This window comes from Mustela putorius, unplaced genomic scaffold (genome assembly GCF_011764305.1).
Source record: "Mustela putorius furo isolate JIRA1106 unplaced genomic scaffold, ASM1176430v1.1 tig00003988_pilon_pilon_pilon, whole genome shotgun sequence".
NCBI classification, from domain to species: Eukaryota; Metazoa; Chordata; class Mammalia; order Carnivora; family Mustelidae; genus Mustela; species Mustela putorius.
Window position 1 is genome coordinate 8410441 of NW_025422127.1, and position 14972 is coordinate 8425412.

Genomic DNA, 14972 nt, shown 5'->3' on the forward strand with positions numbered 1-14972 from the left:
ATCATACAGAGAAACAAAGAAACTCAAGTCAAAGGAAGGGATGGTGGCAGAGGTAGGGCCCAGAGACTTTCAAAAGCAACATCATGGAAGTACAAGCTTTCATTGTAAAGAATTTCTTCTAAATGAACTTCTGAAAATGTCAATTCATATTACTTTTTAAAAACATAAAGAAAAATTTTGGGGGGCTCAGATGTAACTTTTTAATATACAAACAAACAAGGAATCTAAAATGCAATGCATGTTGAAGTGAAACATTTAACCTTTTTTTTAAAGGCACAGGATGGACATCAGACATCCTGATTACTGTTATCTTCTTGCTGAAATCAATGAAAAAGCTTTTTTTTTTTTAAAAAAAAGATTTTATTTATTTATCAGTGAGAGAAAGAGCGCAAGCACAAGCAACAGGAGAGGCAGGCAGAGGGAGAAGCCTGGGATCATGACCCGAGTCGAAGGCAGACGCTTAAACAACTGAGTCACTCAGGTGTCCCTCCTGGAATCTTAAAATTATTTATTTATTTATTTATTTTTTAAAAAGATTCTATTTATTTATTTGACAGAGAGAGATCACAAGCAGGCAGAGAGGCAGGCAGAGAGAGAGAGGAGGAAGCAGGCTCCCTGCTGAGCAGAGAGCCCGATGCGGGACTCGATCCCAGGACCCTGAGATCATGACCTGAGCAGAAGGCAGCAGCTCAACCCACTGAGCCTCCCAGGCACCCCCTCCTGGATTTTTTTTAAAGAAAGATTTTATTTATCCATTTATTTGACAGAGGAAGAGAGTATAAGCAGGGGAAGCAGCAGAGAGAGAGGGAGAAGCAGGCTCCCCACTGAGCAGGAAGCCTGACGTGGGGCTCCATCCCAGAATCCTGGGATCATGACCTGAGCCAAAAGCAGACGCCCGACCCACCCAGGTGCCCTGAAAAACCCTAGATTTAAATAATCTTTGTAATTTCATTAATAATTTTCCATGACAGTAAGGAATATTAAAGACAAAAAACAACAAAAGTAGGAACCCGGTGAGGTAAATAGAACATGAGAAAATGTGAGTCAGAGTTTGCCTTGAGGGTATTTTTCCTTCCTGGTTAACTTAAGGTTTCATTTTGGACAAAAAACCAAGTCCAGGGTCTGCTCAGTGTGGAGAAGGTAAAGCCCCAGAGAGGATCACACTCTCAGTGTCACAGTGAGCTTCTAGTTCTAGAAATCTTCCTCACTCCTAGCCCTCCATGCTTCTCCAGAGATGGTATACATCACTCCCACCCCTCCTGGACTTAAAAATAGAATCTATAGAATCTATCTCAAGTCTTGGAACAAATCATCTCCAAGAATCCTGACCACATTCCAATCCTCAGGTAGGTTTACAGTTTAAAATCACACTACCTGGGTGGCCTGGAAAACCTCAAGCTAAAAATTCAATATGGTGAAGGTGGTTGTGCCCCAGGCAGAAGTAAACGAGAAGCCTTTCTGGAGGAACTTACTTACAACTGAGCCTAAAGGAGCTCCACACAGTTCCAAGAATACATAAAAAATTTACCAAACACTCTGGAAAATAAGACTCAATGAACAAGAACCAACAAAAACAAATCCAGGAAGACTGCAGATGTTAGAAGGATCACAATCACAATTTAAAACAATGGAAAGGATTAATATGAGTAAAGAGCCAAAGACTGAAAAAAATGATTAAGCAGCCAATGCGGAAGTGAACCAAGCAAACTGTAGAAAAAAAATTATAAATATAAACTCAGTGGTTGGGTTTAAAGCAGATTATTCATAACTAAAGAGAGAATAAAAGGATCATGTATATAGCTAAAGAGATACTAAGAGAAATCTGACAGCTTTATATGTTCATATGTAAAAAGTGTTGGGACACCTGAATGGCACAGTTGGTTGGGTATCCCACTCTTGGTTTCGTCTCGGGTTGTGATCTCAAGGTTGTGTGATCGAGCCCCAACATGGGGCTCTGTGCTCAGTGCAGAGTCTGCTTAAGACTCCCTCTGCCCCTCCCCCAGCTCTCTATTTCTCTGAAATAAATAAATGAATCTTAAAAAAAGGTGTCAAGCAGCCATCCCTGAAGCACCAGTGACCAAAATGAGGTTTAATCCCTTCATGACTTCTGACCAGAGCAAGTACCAGAAAAGGCATTCGACTGCACCTTCCCATATTCCCAGGAAGATTATGTGGTTCCCTCTTTCCAAAGAGCTGAGACAGAAGTACAACATTTGATCCACACACATCCACAAGGATGATGAAGTACAAGTTGTGTGAGGATACCACAAAGGTCAGCAAATGGGCAAAGTGGTCTTGGTTATAAGAGGACACGTGGTTTATGCAGAGCTGTGTAAAAAGGACGATTAGTGCTGGGCCAACTGTGCATCCACATGGAGAAAAAGGAATGGATCCCAACCTCATGCCATACCTCCAAAGAAATTCCTGGTAGAATAAAGACCTATGTGTGAAAACTAAAACCTGAAAACATTTATTTATTAATTATTATTATTATTATTATTTAAAGATTTTATTTATTGAGAGAGAGACAGAGAGAGCGCAAGCATGAGGAGAGGGAGAGGTTTAGAAGCAGACTCACCTCTGAGCTGGGAGCTCAACATGGGGCTCAATCCCAGAACCCTGAGATCATGACCTGAGCCAAAGGCAGAGGCTTAACCATCTGAGCCCCTCAGGTGCCCCCTGAAAGCATTTAAAAGAGAATATGGTGGGTAGGGGTGCACGCTGGGTGGCTCAGGTCATGAGCCCTGTTCATCAAAGAGTCTACTTCTCTCTCTCCCTCTACCCCTGCCCCTAACTCATGCTCACATGCTCTTTCTCTCTCCAAAATAAATAAATAAATTAATCTTTAAAAAAAAAAAAAAAAGAGAATATGGGAGAATTATCTTCACTACCTGCACTCATCACGTGGTGATGAGTATGTCCGATTGGAAGGCTGATACACTACTGGTGGGGTGTGTATATCATTACAGCTATTTTAAAAAACAGTTTGGCTCTATATCTAGTGAAGTTTGAAACATGCTTACTCCGAGAAGCATATATCCTGGAGACAGTCCTGTACATTTGTGGTACTATAGTAGCATACCTGTTCAAAATATTCCTAACAGCACACTTTTTCATGGCAAAAAATGGAAAATACCCCCATATTCATCAATAAAAAATAAATACAATGGAATATCATACAGTAGTCAAATAAATGATTATAATTGCATTAACAATGTGGGTGCATCTCAGGAACATAATATAATACTGAGTAAAAAAAAAAATCACGAGAAGTATATACAGTATGATTCCATTTATAGGAAGTTCAAGAAAACAGAAAATGGAACAACAAATCATTGAAAAACAAACATATAGCGGTTACCCCTGACGGAGTAAGGAAGGCAGTCATAACAGGGGAGGCAAAGGTAATGATGTCTTTTTTTCTTCAACTTGGTGGTGGTCTGTGGTGTTCACTGTAATATTATTCTTCATACTTTACACATATTTTATAAATTTTCTTTTGTATCCTACTGAATTCTTAATATAAGCAATTCTAAAAAAATGGATATTAAGGTTAGTTTTATAATAGTATGGGCACAAGGGCATACCGTCTTCACTGGTGTGGGGCTCTGTACCAGCGTCCTGATCCACTTCCTCCAATGTACCGTGCTCACTGTATGGGCTGTCACTGCAAAGTGGAAATAGATATTTTTATAAAGTCAAAGAAAGAATTTAACAAATGAACAACTGCTACTACATAAAACTTGAATGGCTAAAGAGTGGCTGGATAGTCTTTCAGCGAAATTCTGGAGGCTCCAAGAATCATCTGGTCTTAGGGGAGCCCAGGTCCCTTCATCTTTGACACAGATAATTCATACCCACAGAAATTAAAATTGGTTGAATTCTAGTAGAATATGATTATTGCCCTATGGATACACCAGTTTTTGCAAATTCATCCCAACACACCTGACTGCATATCAACTGATGGCTCTTGAGTTCAGCTCTGAATTGGCTGTAGTCTTTTCCCATCTTTTCTTGACATACATTCATTGCAGATTTGAGCCAGTCATGATTTTTATTCTTTTTTTTTAAGATTTTATTTATTTATTTGACATATAGATATCACAAGTAGCAGAGAGGCAGGCAGAGAGAGAGAGAGAGACGAGGAAGCAGGCTCCCTGTGGCAGAGAGCCAGATGTGGGGCTCAATCCCAGAACACTGGGATCACGACCCAAGCTAAAGGCAGAGGCTGAACCCACTGAGCCACCCAGGTGCCCCTTGATTTTTATTCTTTTAAGAAACTTACCTTTAGCACAAACACACTCCTTAAATATATGTTCGTAAATGGAATGCATCTGTCACACATGCAAGTCTAACTTATCTCAAATGTTCTGCTTCTTCTTTTTCTAGAAATTGGAGACTTAGGCAACCTTGGCAACCTATGGTCACTTCTTATTCTTATTAAACTGATATGTATACTTCCATAATTTTTCCAGGGGGGGAAAGACTAAAATTCCCGGACTTACCAGTAGTCGTCTCCAGCCATACACTTCTCATAAACAGGGCCATCCAGCTCTTTAGCATCTGGGAAAATAGTTTCATGGTGGATGATGATGGTTTTGACAATTTCATTCACATGAGCCTGACAAGACACTTGATCCTGTATTTCTGGGACAGGCATTAATGTGGGGCCAAAACAAATGGCCAGGTTATACGGGTCCATCATGTTCTCATCGCTGTACTGTGAAAGGCTATGAGAGACAGACAAGAGTTATAAAAGCACCAGAGAGAAAGAAGAAAATTGGTGTTTAATAAGATACTTTATATTCTCAAAATAGGTATCCAAAGCATTTTATTTGGTTTTTATTATGAGAACAAGATAAGGTTCCATCTACTTTAAGTTGCCTTGGCAAATTCCAAAGAAAGTAAAACAACTTATAACCTTTCAACTAGGAAGAAACTGAAAGGGGAATATAAATCCTCCTTAACTAAGTGGCATTTTTCAGAGCCATAAGAGCATTTAAGATAATTTCTTTTTCAATGGAGAGCAGGATCAAGTGAGTGAGTTTCACTTGTAAACACCACGGTGTAAATGTTATAAATGTTACTCAAGTAAATCCAGGAAGGGCAGTAGTGAGCTCCATAAAGTTTTATGGATATCTTTAAAATGCCCTCCCACTCATCAAACACATCTCAGATTTCAGTTTTTCCCTGTAAATCTTGAGGAAAGCCTGGAGGAAAACAAAGCACCTTTTCTTTGTAGCCATGGAAAGAAAGCAAACAACTGGGTAAGACGACCACAACTATCTACCAATCAATGTCACAAAAGACGTTGTAAGCGCAAGAGAAGGGGAAAAGAATTCCCAGTTCTCTCATTCCTTTTCAAGTTGGCTAACTACAAACTTTGGGGCAATTTCTGGTTCTCTAGGACTAATTTCTAAATTCAATCCAATGGATATTTGTGAGATATTGTCCAGAGGCAACTCAAAATAAGCCAGCAGTTGATTGTTCTGCCTCTAACTCATGCAGAGGGTTCTGTTCTAGGGAGAAGCTAGAGACATTATCTTTCCAGGAGTAAAATGTCAATCTTGAAAGGAAATGTAAAATCCAGGTGAACAGATGACAAATGGAAGAAGAAAAAAAGAGACTTGGCCGCATTTGTGAGATGGTGACAGACACAAAGAAACGGAAATGCCACATGACCTGATACGTTACCCTTTTCCAGAAATAAGATAGCCTAGAAAGCAGAAAATACAAAGGCATAATTTCCTCAGCTAACATATGTCTCTCCTGCCTGCCATTTCTCAAACATACAGTCTTTTATAAAAAGTTCACAATAAAGGCAACGATCATGTTACAGATTGTCTGGAAAATGGATGCACGGAGGAGTGAGATGCAGAGTAAGAATGGTCTAATTCTCTCAAGACACACGGAAGCTTGGTGGGGAGAGTCACAGCGAATCTTTCTGGGTCTTTAACTTAGTGCTGACTTGAAGAGCAAAATCTTGTTATTAAAGTATTATACCCACATTTCGATTTTACAATTAAGGGAGAATAATTTCCTTTTCTTTTCATAATTCCTGTCCCAAGCAACCACCCTATAGGCTGGGGCTTGTTTCTGCATGAAGGCAGGTGCAGTGAGCCAGGGGGCATCTTTGGGCAGAAATGCTGGAAGCAAGGCCAGCTGGATGACTCACGTACATTTGCTATTCTGCTGAGTTAGATTTAGGTTTTACAAACTTTCTTGATTCACTGCTTTGCCTGTCTCTCGTGGTTTACTGGTTCACAGTGGGTTTTGCTCAGGTGTGCCAGGAAAATTTACGTAGAGGGTTGGCAGGAAGGAAGGCCCTCCAGACGGGAAGGGGAGGCACTTGAAATCAAAGGTGAAGATAGCAAGCCTCCGGATTGTCTTTTTAAATTTATTTATTTTTTAAAATTTGAGGCTTTAATATTGATGAGGAAATAAGATTAAAAGAAAAAAATATATAGAACCAGGGCACCTGGGTGGCTCAGTGGGTTAAAGCCTCTGCCTTCGGCTCAGGTCATGATCTCAGGATCCTGGGATCAAGCCCAGCATCAGGCTCTCTCCTCAGTGGGGAGCCTGCTTCCCCCAACTCTCTTTGCCTGCATCTCTGCCTACTTGTGATCTGTCAAATAAATTAAAAATAAAAAAAAAAAAACCCGAAACGAAAAACCAACCCAGGCCACTTCAATTGCTTCAATAACTCCATCTTTAGCTAGGCAGGTCAAATGCCAAACAAAGAGATTCAGATTCCTGTCCACTTTGCCCTGTTTCCAGCCCCATTATGGCAAGAGGGGTGTATATTTGAGTTGAGTGCCTTGACTGGGATCTGCCATCCACTCTGTACCTCAGGTCACGAAGCCCATTGTCCCAACAGTTCTGGTTCATGAGGCTGTCTCGAATTTTTGTCTTATGCCTCTTCCAGAATTCGGAAATGATGGCAGCTCAGTCAGTTGTGATACCTCCCACATTGCTTTTTGGTTCGAGCAGCCAAGAATGCCTCCATTGTTTGAAATCCATGTCTGTAGAAGCAATAGACTTAAGAAACCCCCTCCTCTTTGCCAGAAAGGGGCAGGACTCCTCAGGTGACACCCCTGGGAAGAGCTGGCCCCAAAGCAGCTCCTCTGTGATGGCTGGTTCCCCGGGCCCAGGCCACATGACAGCCTGTTCAGAGGCTTGGAGCCCTCATGCTTGCCCACCAAGGTAAGCAAGCCTTCAGATTTTTAAAACCACCGTAGGTAACAAGGCTAATTTAAAGGTAAGATTTAGGGGCGCCTGGGTGGCGCAGTCATTGTCTGGCAGCAGCTCAGGTCATGATCCCAGGGTCCTGGGATTGAGCCCCTCATCAGGCTCCCTGCTCAGCAGGAAGCCTGCTTCTCCTGCTCCTACTCCTCCTGCTTGTGCTCCCACTCCCACCCTCTGCCAAATAAATAAATAAACAAAATCTAAAAAAAAAAAAAAAGAGTACAATTTATATTTATGGCCATTTATTTAACCTAAACATAGTTTATATCCATGTCTCTAGATCCTGCTTATTTCTAGTGGTGATTTCTGTACAAATGGGTTTCCGCTGTCATTTGTGCTTATGTCCGTTCCCTGTAAGCATTTCCCCATCAGAAGCGACCTGGTTTCTGGGGCCAGGTCTCCATGGCATGTGAGAACTCTAAATCTCCAAAGAAATAGAGAAGATAAAAAACAAATCCCAATTTTGGGAAGGATGAACCCAGGCCAGAAGGAGGAGGCATTGCCCTGAGTTTACTCCTCCCAGATTCTTTTATTTCCAATTACTTAACTAGGAAGGGGGCTCTCAGATAGGGCTTGGGGAAGATATTCCCCATTTTTATTACCCACGAAGTAAGACAAATGAAAATCAAGGTGCTTAAATTAAAACAATAAGGTTCCTTTGAAAATAATGCTATGATTTTTTAAGGTTTCTGTTAATTGCTGCAGAGACTTTTATAAATATTTTCTTCTTGATAAGGTCTCATTATATTGAGTTTACAGAAGTTCTTTTTTGGATCTGTGTGTAATTCACATCTATAGTTCCCCTCCTTTCTTCACTACAACATAAAAAATCCCAGCAATTTTCTGCAGTGAGTGGGTGGTTTACATCATTTTGACAAAAACGTTCATGACATTAGCTTTGGATGGAAGTTGGAAAAACACATATTTCACTGACAAGTGTTCTTTTTGGTAATATTTGTATATTTTTGCATGTACGGCCACAGTTTCTGCGTCTTTCCGCTAATATACAATGACCTTGATCTGCTTAAGAAAAACATACCTTCAGTCTATAGTCAATCGTCTTCTCTTTGACTCTGCTGATAAGTGGGACCCAGTGTGCACGTTACAGAATCCAAGAACAAAGAATTCAGATCAGTGCAAATGGAAGTGGAAGATGCACATTCTGGCGGAGTATTAGGGTACTTACTGATTGAGGAAGGCAAAGAGGTACCTCATCACTATAAGGACGGACCTAGGCAAGGTCAGGAGGAGTTTGCGGATGTGAAGCGCCCTCTCACAGAGATTATCTATTCCTATGGACAGAAGAGAACATGGTCAGGATCTTTTCGCTTGCCACATTTAAAGCAGAACACTGAGTGTTGGTTAGATGTCCGACGTTTGATTTCACCTCAGGTCTTGATCTCAAGGTCATGAGTTCAGGCCCCGCATTCCTACAAAACACTGAGTACCAAATTTCATATCTGACCATAAGGAAGCTCTTGCCCCTGGGTGAGATGCGGTTGTACCCCAAACAGGGAATCAGTGATGAGCTTGGGGGTAATACCATTTCTGAGAGTATCTTCTCTGACCTATCTCTGTTTTTTCTGATGGCCATGGTCTTGAGCAACTTCGCGTCTTCTAGGTTTAAAAACCATCTTTCGCTTGCTGCTATTTCTGGATTGTACATCTGATATGGTTTCAATTCCTTTCAAAAGCTGCAATGGTGGGGCGCCTGGGTGGCTCAATGCGTTAGGTCTCTGCCTTCGGCTCAGGTTGTGATCTCAGGGTCCTGTGATCTCAGGGTCCGATGGGATCAAGCCCTGCATTAGGCTCTCTGCTCAGCATGGAGCCTACTTCTCCCCTCTCTCTATGCCTGCCTCTCTGCCTACTTATGATCTCTGTCAAATAAATCAATAAAATCTAAAAAAAAAAAAGCTGCAATGGTAACTAAAGTAGTTTTGGGGGACACCTCCCCTATGATTCATTAATTCATCCTGTATTTATTTGTATATTACTATGATTCCAGCAATGTACCAGGCTTTGAATCTCTCCTTCCTCAAAACTTATCATAGTATTTTACTGATATGAATTTTTACTTTGTATTATATAATTTCATCAATTTCATCTATTTTAGGACAGCCTAATAGTTTTCAAGTACCAAGTTAGGCAATAGTAATGCATTAGTGATTTGAATCTTGCTCTCAGAGAACTTTATACCCTCATGTTTACAGTTATTCATTTTCTTATCCTTGTGGGAGAGTTAGCTCACTGAAGACGGGTACCCGGGACTTCCTGGTATTATTTTATCCCTCTTTCCTAGCAATACAAATTGTCCAAAGGTTCTTAACACAAAAATGCCTGTGAGCAGCAGCAAAAAATTTAGTTCCAATAATGCATTATTTGCATAATAATTTCCAATAAATGCATTATTTATAATGCATAATAATGTATTTCCATAATGATCTACATTTTACAATGCATTCTCACATCTGCTATCCAATTTAACACAGATAATAATTCCATGGAGTAGGCAGGCCATGGAATGTCATCCCCATTCAATGGATTAGGAAAAAGAGAACTGGGTAAGTGGCTGGAGGGGTGGAGTTGGGACTAAAACCTATTTTCTGTTCAAGTCAGGTTGTCTTTCTAGGATTTCAAAGTACAAAAATATTTTATTTTTAAGCAATCTCTACACCCAGTATAAGGCTTGAACTCACAACCCCAAGCTCAAAAGCTTCATGCTTCACTGACTGAGCCAGCCAGGTGCCCCCTTTATAAAGTACAACTTTGAAGACATTCAATAAAGATACATTTGAGAAAAAGATTTATTTTTTAACTTTTTTTTTTTTTCTAATTAAGTAAGCTCCATGCCCAAGGTGGGACTTGAACTCATGAACCCAAGATCAAGTGATGCATTCCCTACCAACTGAGTCGGCCAGGTGCCCCTGGGAAAAATATTTCAAAGACTATTTCAGAAACATTTTTGAGGTTTACTCTAATTTTGTATTACTACATTTGCTCCAATCGTTCTTGAGATATTCATATATCCTACTTGAAAAATCTCAGGCCACTTTTTTTTTTTTTTTTTTTTTTTTAAGGACTTCATTTCTGACATAATAGTCAATTGATTTTCCTTCTCTTTCTCAGGTTTTCTGACCTCCCACACATAAACACAGTTGGCCCTCATGGATCTTTACTTGTTCTCTTCAATGGTAAACTCATTTGGTCTGGATGTTAGGATCATCCTTTTTAGGAAGGTAGTATTTTTGCTTCATTTTTCAATTTTGCATGGGACGTAAGTTCTGTTGTTTCTGCCCCTGGCTATCTCAGTATTAATTTCCTAATTAAAGTCTTTATTATTTCTAGCTTGGACCATGGTGATACTTTGCTAATTCAGTTTTCTATTCCAATTCCTCTTACACCTCTTACAAACTTGAAATGACTTATGGCCCATTCTTAAAAGTAAATATTGCGATTTACTAGCATTTGTTCTCTGGTCCTTAAAAAACCGTATGCATAAATAACTTTCCATTCATGCCCCAAACCAAACAGTTAAAAAGTTTAATATGTTTATGCAAATTATAAATGGTAATGATGAAGGGTCCCATGAATGGTCTCTGGACTGGCAATACCTTCTGTTCTTTTCTAGCCGCATATAGATCCATAGAAGGGCTATGATTAAAAACAAAACAACAACAAAACTTCTGCCATTGTTTAAACTTTTGTTTAACATTTGTTCATTTGAACATGTAACATTGTTCAAAACTTCTGGATTGTTTCATAAGTTAAGTCTACTAATTCACCAGGCTGATCGTCAGTATAAGGTTAAGGTCAAATATCAGGGAGAGGGTTTTAGAAACTTCAGGCTAGTTTTGAGGTCTTAGAGAAAAAAAGAAAAGGAAAGAATGTGACAGGAACTACTCTTCATGTACTGTTGATCTTTAATCTTTGTCAAATCCCAGAGGGGGCAAGTAATTTTCAGGCTAGAAGAGGACACAGGCATTACTCCCAAGAAACTTAATTTTAATTCAAGATCCTCCTGTTTCTATCTCTCAGTTCTAAAAGTGAGTTCCCCTACCCCTTAAAGGTAGTTTCAAACTTTTATTTAGAAAGAACTGGGGGTGGACGCGTGGGTGGCTCAGTGAGTTAAGCCTCTGCCTTTGGCTCAGGTCATAATCTCAGGGTGCTGGGATTGAGCCCCACATTGGGGTCTCTGCTCAATGGGGAGCTTGCTTTCTCTCTCTCTCTCTCTCTGCCTGCCTCTCTGCCTATTTGTGATTGCTCTCTCAGTGTCAAATAAATAAATAAAAATCTTTAAAAAAAATAAAAAGAACTGGGGGAACAGGTACAGATAGAACTGGGGGAAATTGATTTGTTTATTTAGAATATTTTCTTTTAACTCACTGATTTTTAAAAAGTTTTTATTTAAATTCCAGCTAGTTAACATACAGTGTAGTATTAGTTTCAGGCATATAATACAGCGACTCAACATTCCACAGAACAGGGATCCATATGCCAATTTCACAGCAGCATTATTTGTGACGGTCAAGGGGCAGACATCAGCCAAGTGGTCACTGACAGATGCGTGGATGAACCAAGGTGGTATAAAGACACAAGGAACCGTTATTCAGCCTTAAAAGAGAAGTGAAATTCTCCTACACCTGGATGAATCTTGAAAACCTAAGTGAAATAAGCCAGACAGAAGAAGACAAATACTGTAGGATTCCACTTAACACCAGGTATCCAGAGTAGTCCAGTTCACAGAGACAGAAAGTAGCACAGGGCAGGGGGCTGTCAGGGGCTTGGGGGAGTTACTGCTTTCTGAGTACAGAGCTTTGGTTTGGGAGAGTGAAGAAGTTCTGGAGATGGACGGTGGTGATGGTTGCACACTGGGAATGTATTTAATGCCGCTGAATCATACACTTAACAATGGATAAGTCAGTAAGTTTCATATTCTGTATATTTCACCAAAATTTTGGAAAAGAAAAATTGGGGGAGGGTACCATGAGATGCAAATGAAAGGTTTTAGGAGACAAAGGCAACAGGAATGTAAAACAGTGACACCAAAAAGACCAGATGAAATTGTGGGAGGTGGGCCTGGATTCTCTGCAACTTCAGTAAACCTCAATCAAAGCATAACAGAACTGCTTGCATTCCTGAAGTCATAGCAAATCTATCTGTCCCAGAGGCCTCAGAGCATGACGGCTGGGAGCGGGACTCAGATATTACCTGGCTGGTCACTCAACAGGCCTGCGGCGTACATCCTACAGGAGCCTTGCTCTGGTACAAATGACTCCTTTACTCTCCTGAGTCCAGTTAGTGGGTCAAAATTTATGGTTGCCTGGACACTGATTAATGTGCATTCCCAGCGGCTCTCAGTGTGGCAATTCATAGTCTCCCACAATTCTATGCTGCTTGAAAAGATGGATCTTTTCTTCTCCTCAGAAAAGTTGTCAGTAAGGAAAACCAGTATTTCATTTGAATTTCTTTTAAGCTAGCCTTTGTTTCTATAATTCAGGATCTCATGTAATTAGGTAAAAGTGGCATTCATCCAGTCTTGGTCATGTGCTCAAAGCTCCCCATGCTGATTTCTGTTCTTTTCCTAGCACTGCAAAGTTCCCATGTCGGCATCCCAACCTCACAGCATGGGGCTTTGACAGCTCCATGTAAATATGTGTGAAAAATTCACCCCAAAACACAAGTTGCTTCAGAAAATGGCAAAAACTCAAATGGCCATTACTCTGAAAATATCAGTTCTTCTGAGGCACTATTTGCAAAAGTATTTGTCAGAAAACAAACAATAAGTCACAAGATGCAAATGTATCTTCAAGTATGACAACAGGGAAGGAAAAGAATGGCCACGTTTAGAAGAGGTTTATAACTGAGCAGGCACACAAATATTTCTGAGCTCCAGAGATCAACGGGCAGTATTAAAGGTGAGTTTCCCAGTTTCAGGCCATTTTTAGGTTCATTGATAGGTTCTATCGATTTCAATGTAATAATCAACTGTGTGCTTGTGATAGTGTATGTGTGTGAATGAAAGGGAAAGAGAAAAACAGAGAGATGTTCTAGTACATTTAGATGAATTTTAGCTGAGCCTTGATGGGAGAGTTACCAGCTGCTCTCCCAAGTAAGAAATGAAATGCTTGCAAATCTTTCTAATAATCATTAATAGATTGATTTCTGTGAATTAAACCATTATGTTCTTTCCTAGCTAAATAGCAACACTGTAGAAATAAATACATAGTGTTTCTCCTGCTGAATTACTGAGGTTAGTAAAGAAACACTCTTAGCTTAGGAAGCTTTACTTATTCAGTTCAGATACTAAGCCTGTTCCACATTTTTAAGGGTAAAAGTAATCCCTAGTATAAGGCATCAAAAAGAAATTTAGAATTCAGACAGAAACCATCATGTATGCAACAAAGCTTAAAGAATTTTTAGCAACGAAAACATACACGGGAGAACTAAAAAGAGAATTTGAAAGCTTTTTTCTTTTCTCATGAAACAGTTAGAAATGGGCAAATAGATTTATATACTAAAAGGCTCATTGTAATATTTTGTTTAACTGTAAAATCACTGGAAACAACCTAAGTCTCTAAAACTAGAAGACCATTAAGTGAAATAAAAGCCATTTAAATCTGTATTTTGAAAAATATTGATATGGGAAAATGTTAACAACATTACTAAATTTTAAAAAATGGCTTACAGGGGTGCCTGGGAGGCTCAGCAGGTGAAATGTCCAACTCTTGATCTCAGCTCAGGTCTTGATCTCGAGACTGTAAATTCAAACCCCATGCTGGGCTCCACACTGGACATGGAGCCTATTTTTTTTTTTTTAAGATTTTATTTATTTATTTGACAGAGAGAGAAATCACAAGTAGGCAGAGAGGCAAGCAGAGAGAGACAGAGAGAGAGAGCAGGACGCAGGCTTCTCGCTGAGCAGAGAGCCTGATGTGGGGCTCGATCCCAGGACCCCAGGATCATGACCTGAACTGAAGGCAGAGGCTTAACCCACTAAGCCACCCAGGCACCCCTGGAGCCTGTTTTTTAAAAAAAGGCTTATAAAGAACCAATAGGAAGTGATACAATTTCTAATGAGATTTACTGAGATATAATTCATATATAATTCACACATATAAAGTCTACAGTTTTATGGCTTTAAAGTATATTATTCACAGTTGATCAATCACTACCTCAATCAGCTTTAGAATATTTTTTTTACCTCAAAAAGAAATCTCACATCCATTAGCAGTCACTTGGTATGATACCCCTCTTATTAAAAGCACGTGGTTGTCGTATATCCATTCAATGGACAATTATTTGGCAATAAAATAAAGCTCTGATACATGCTACAATATGGGTGGACCTTGAAAACATGCTAAGGAAATGAAACCAGTTGCCAAAGACCACATTTTGTATTATTCCTTTTATAATATGAAATGGCGAGAATAGATAAATTTATAGAAAGTATATTAGTGGTTGCCTAGTGGGATGGGATGAGTAAATAGTGTATGTTTTTGCTAATTGGGTTTTTTTTTTTTTTTGGAGTAATAAATGTGTTCTAATATTGATTGCGGTGATGACTTTTAGTTCTGTGAATATATTAAAAGCCACTGAGTTGTATACCTTCATGAATGAATTATATGGCACAAGAATTGTATCTCAATAAACTGCTTTATTTTTTAGATTTATTTACTTATTTCAGAGAGAGAAAGCTAGAATGAGTTGACGGGAGGAGTAGAGGGAAA

At 39.6% G+C, this 14972-nt stretch overlaps 1 protein-coding gene across 2 annotated transcripts in view; it reads right to left on the minus strand.

The window, feature by feature from the left end:
* The window catches only part of SRGAP1 (SLIT-ROBO Rho GTPase activating protein 1), a 266482-nt gene that overhangs the window by 15944 nt on the left and 235566 nt on the right, over positions 1 to 14972 (minus strand). For both annotated transcript variants that reach the window (XM_004766598.3, XM_004766597.3), the window contains exons 16-18: positions 8432 to 8537; positions 4506 to 4730; positions 3588 to 3667 (exon numbers count right to left, since the gene is read on the minus strand). In XM_004766598.3, coding sequence (XP_004766655.1) covers positions 3588 to 3667; positions 4506 to 4730; positions 8432 to 8537 — 411 coding nt within the window. The remainder of the gene's footprint in view (positions 1 to 3587; positions 3668 to 4505; positions 4731 to 8431; positions 8538 to 14972) is intronic.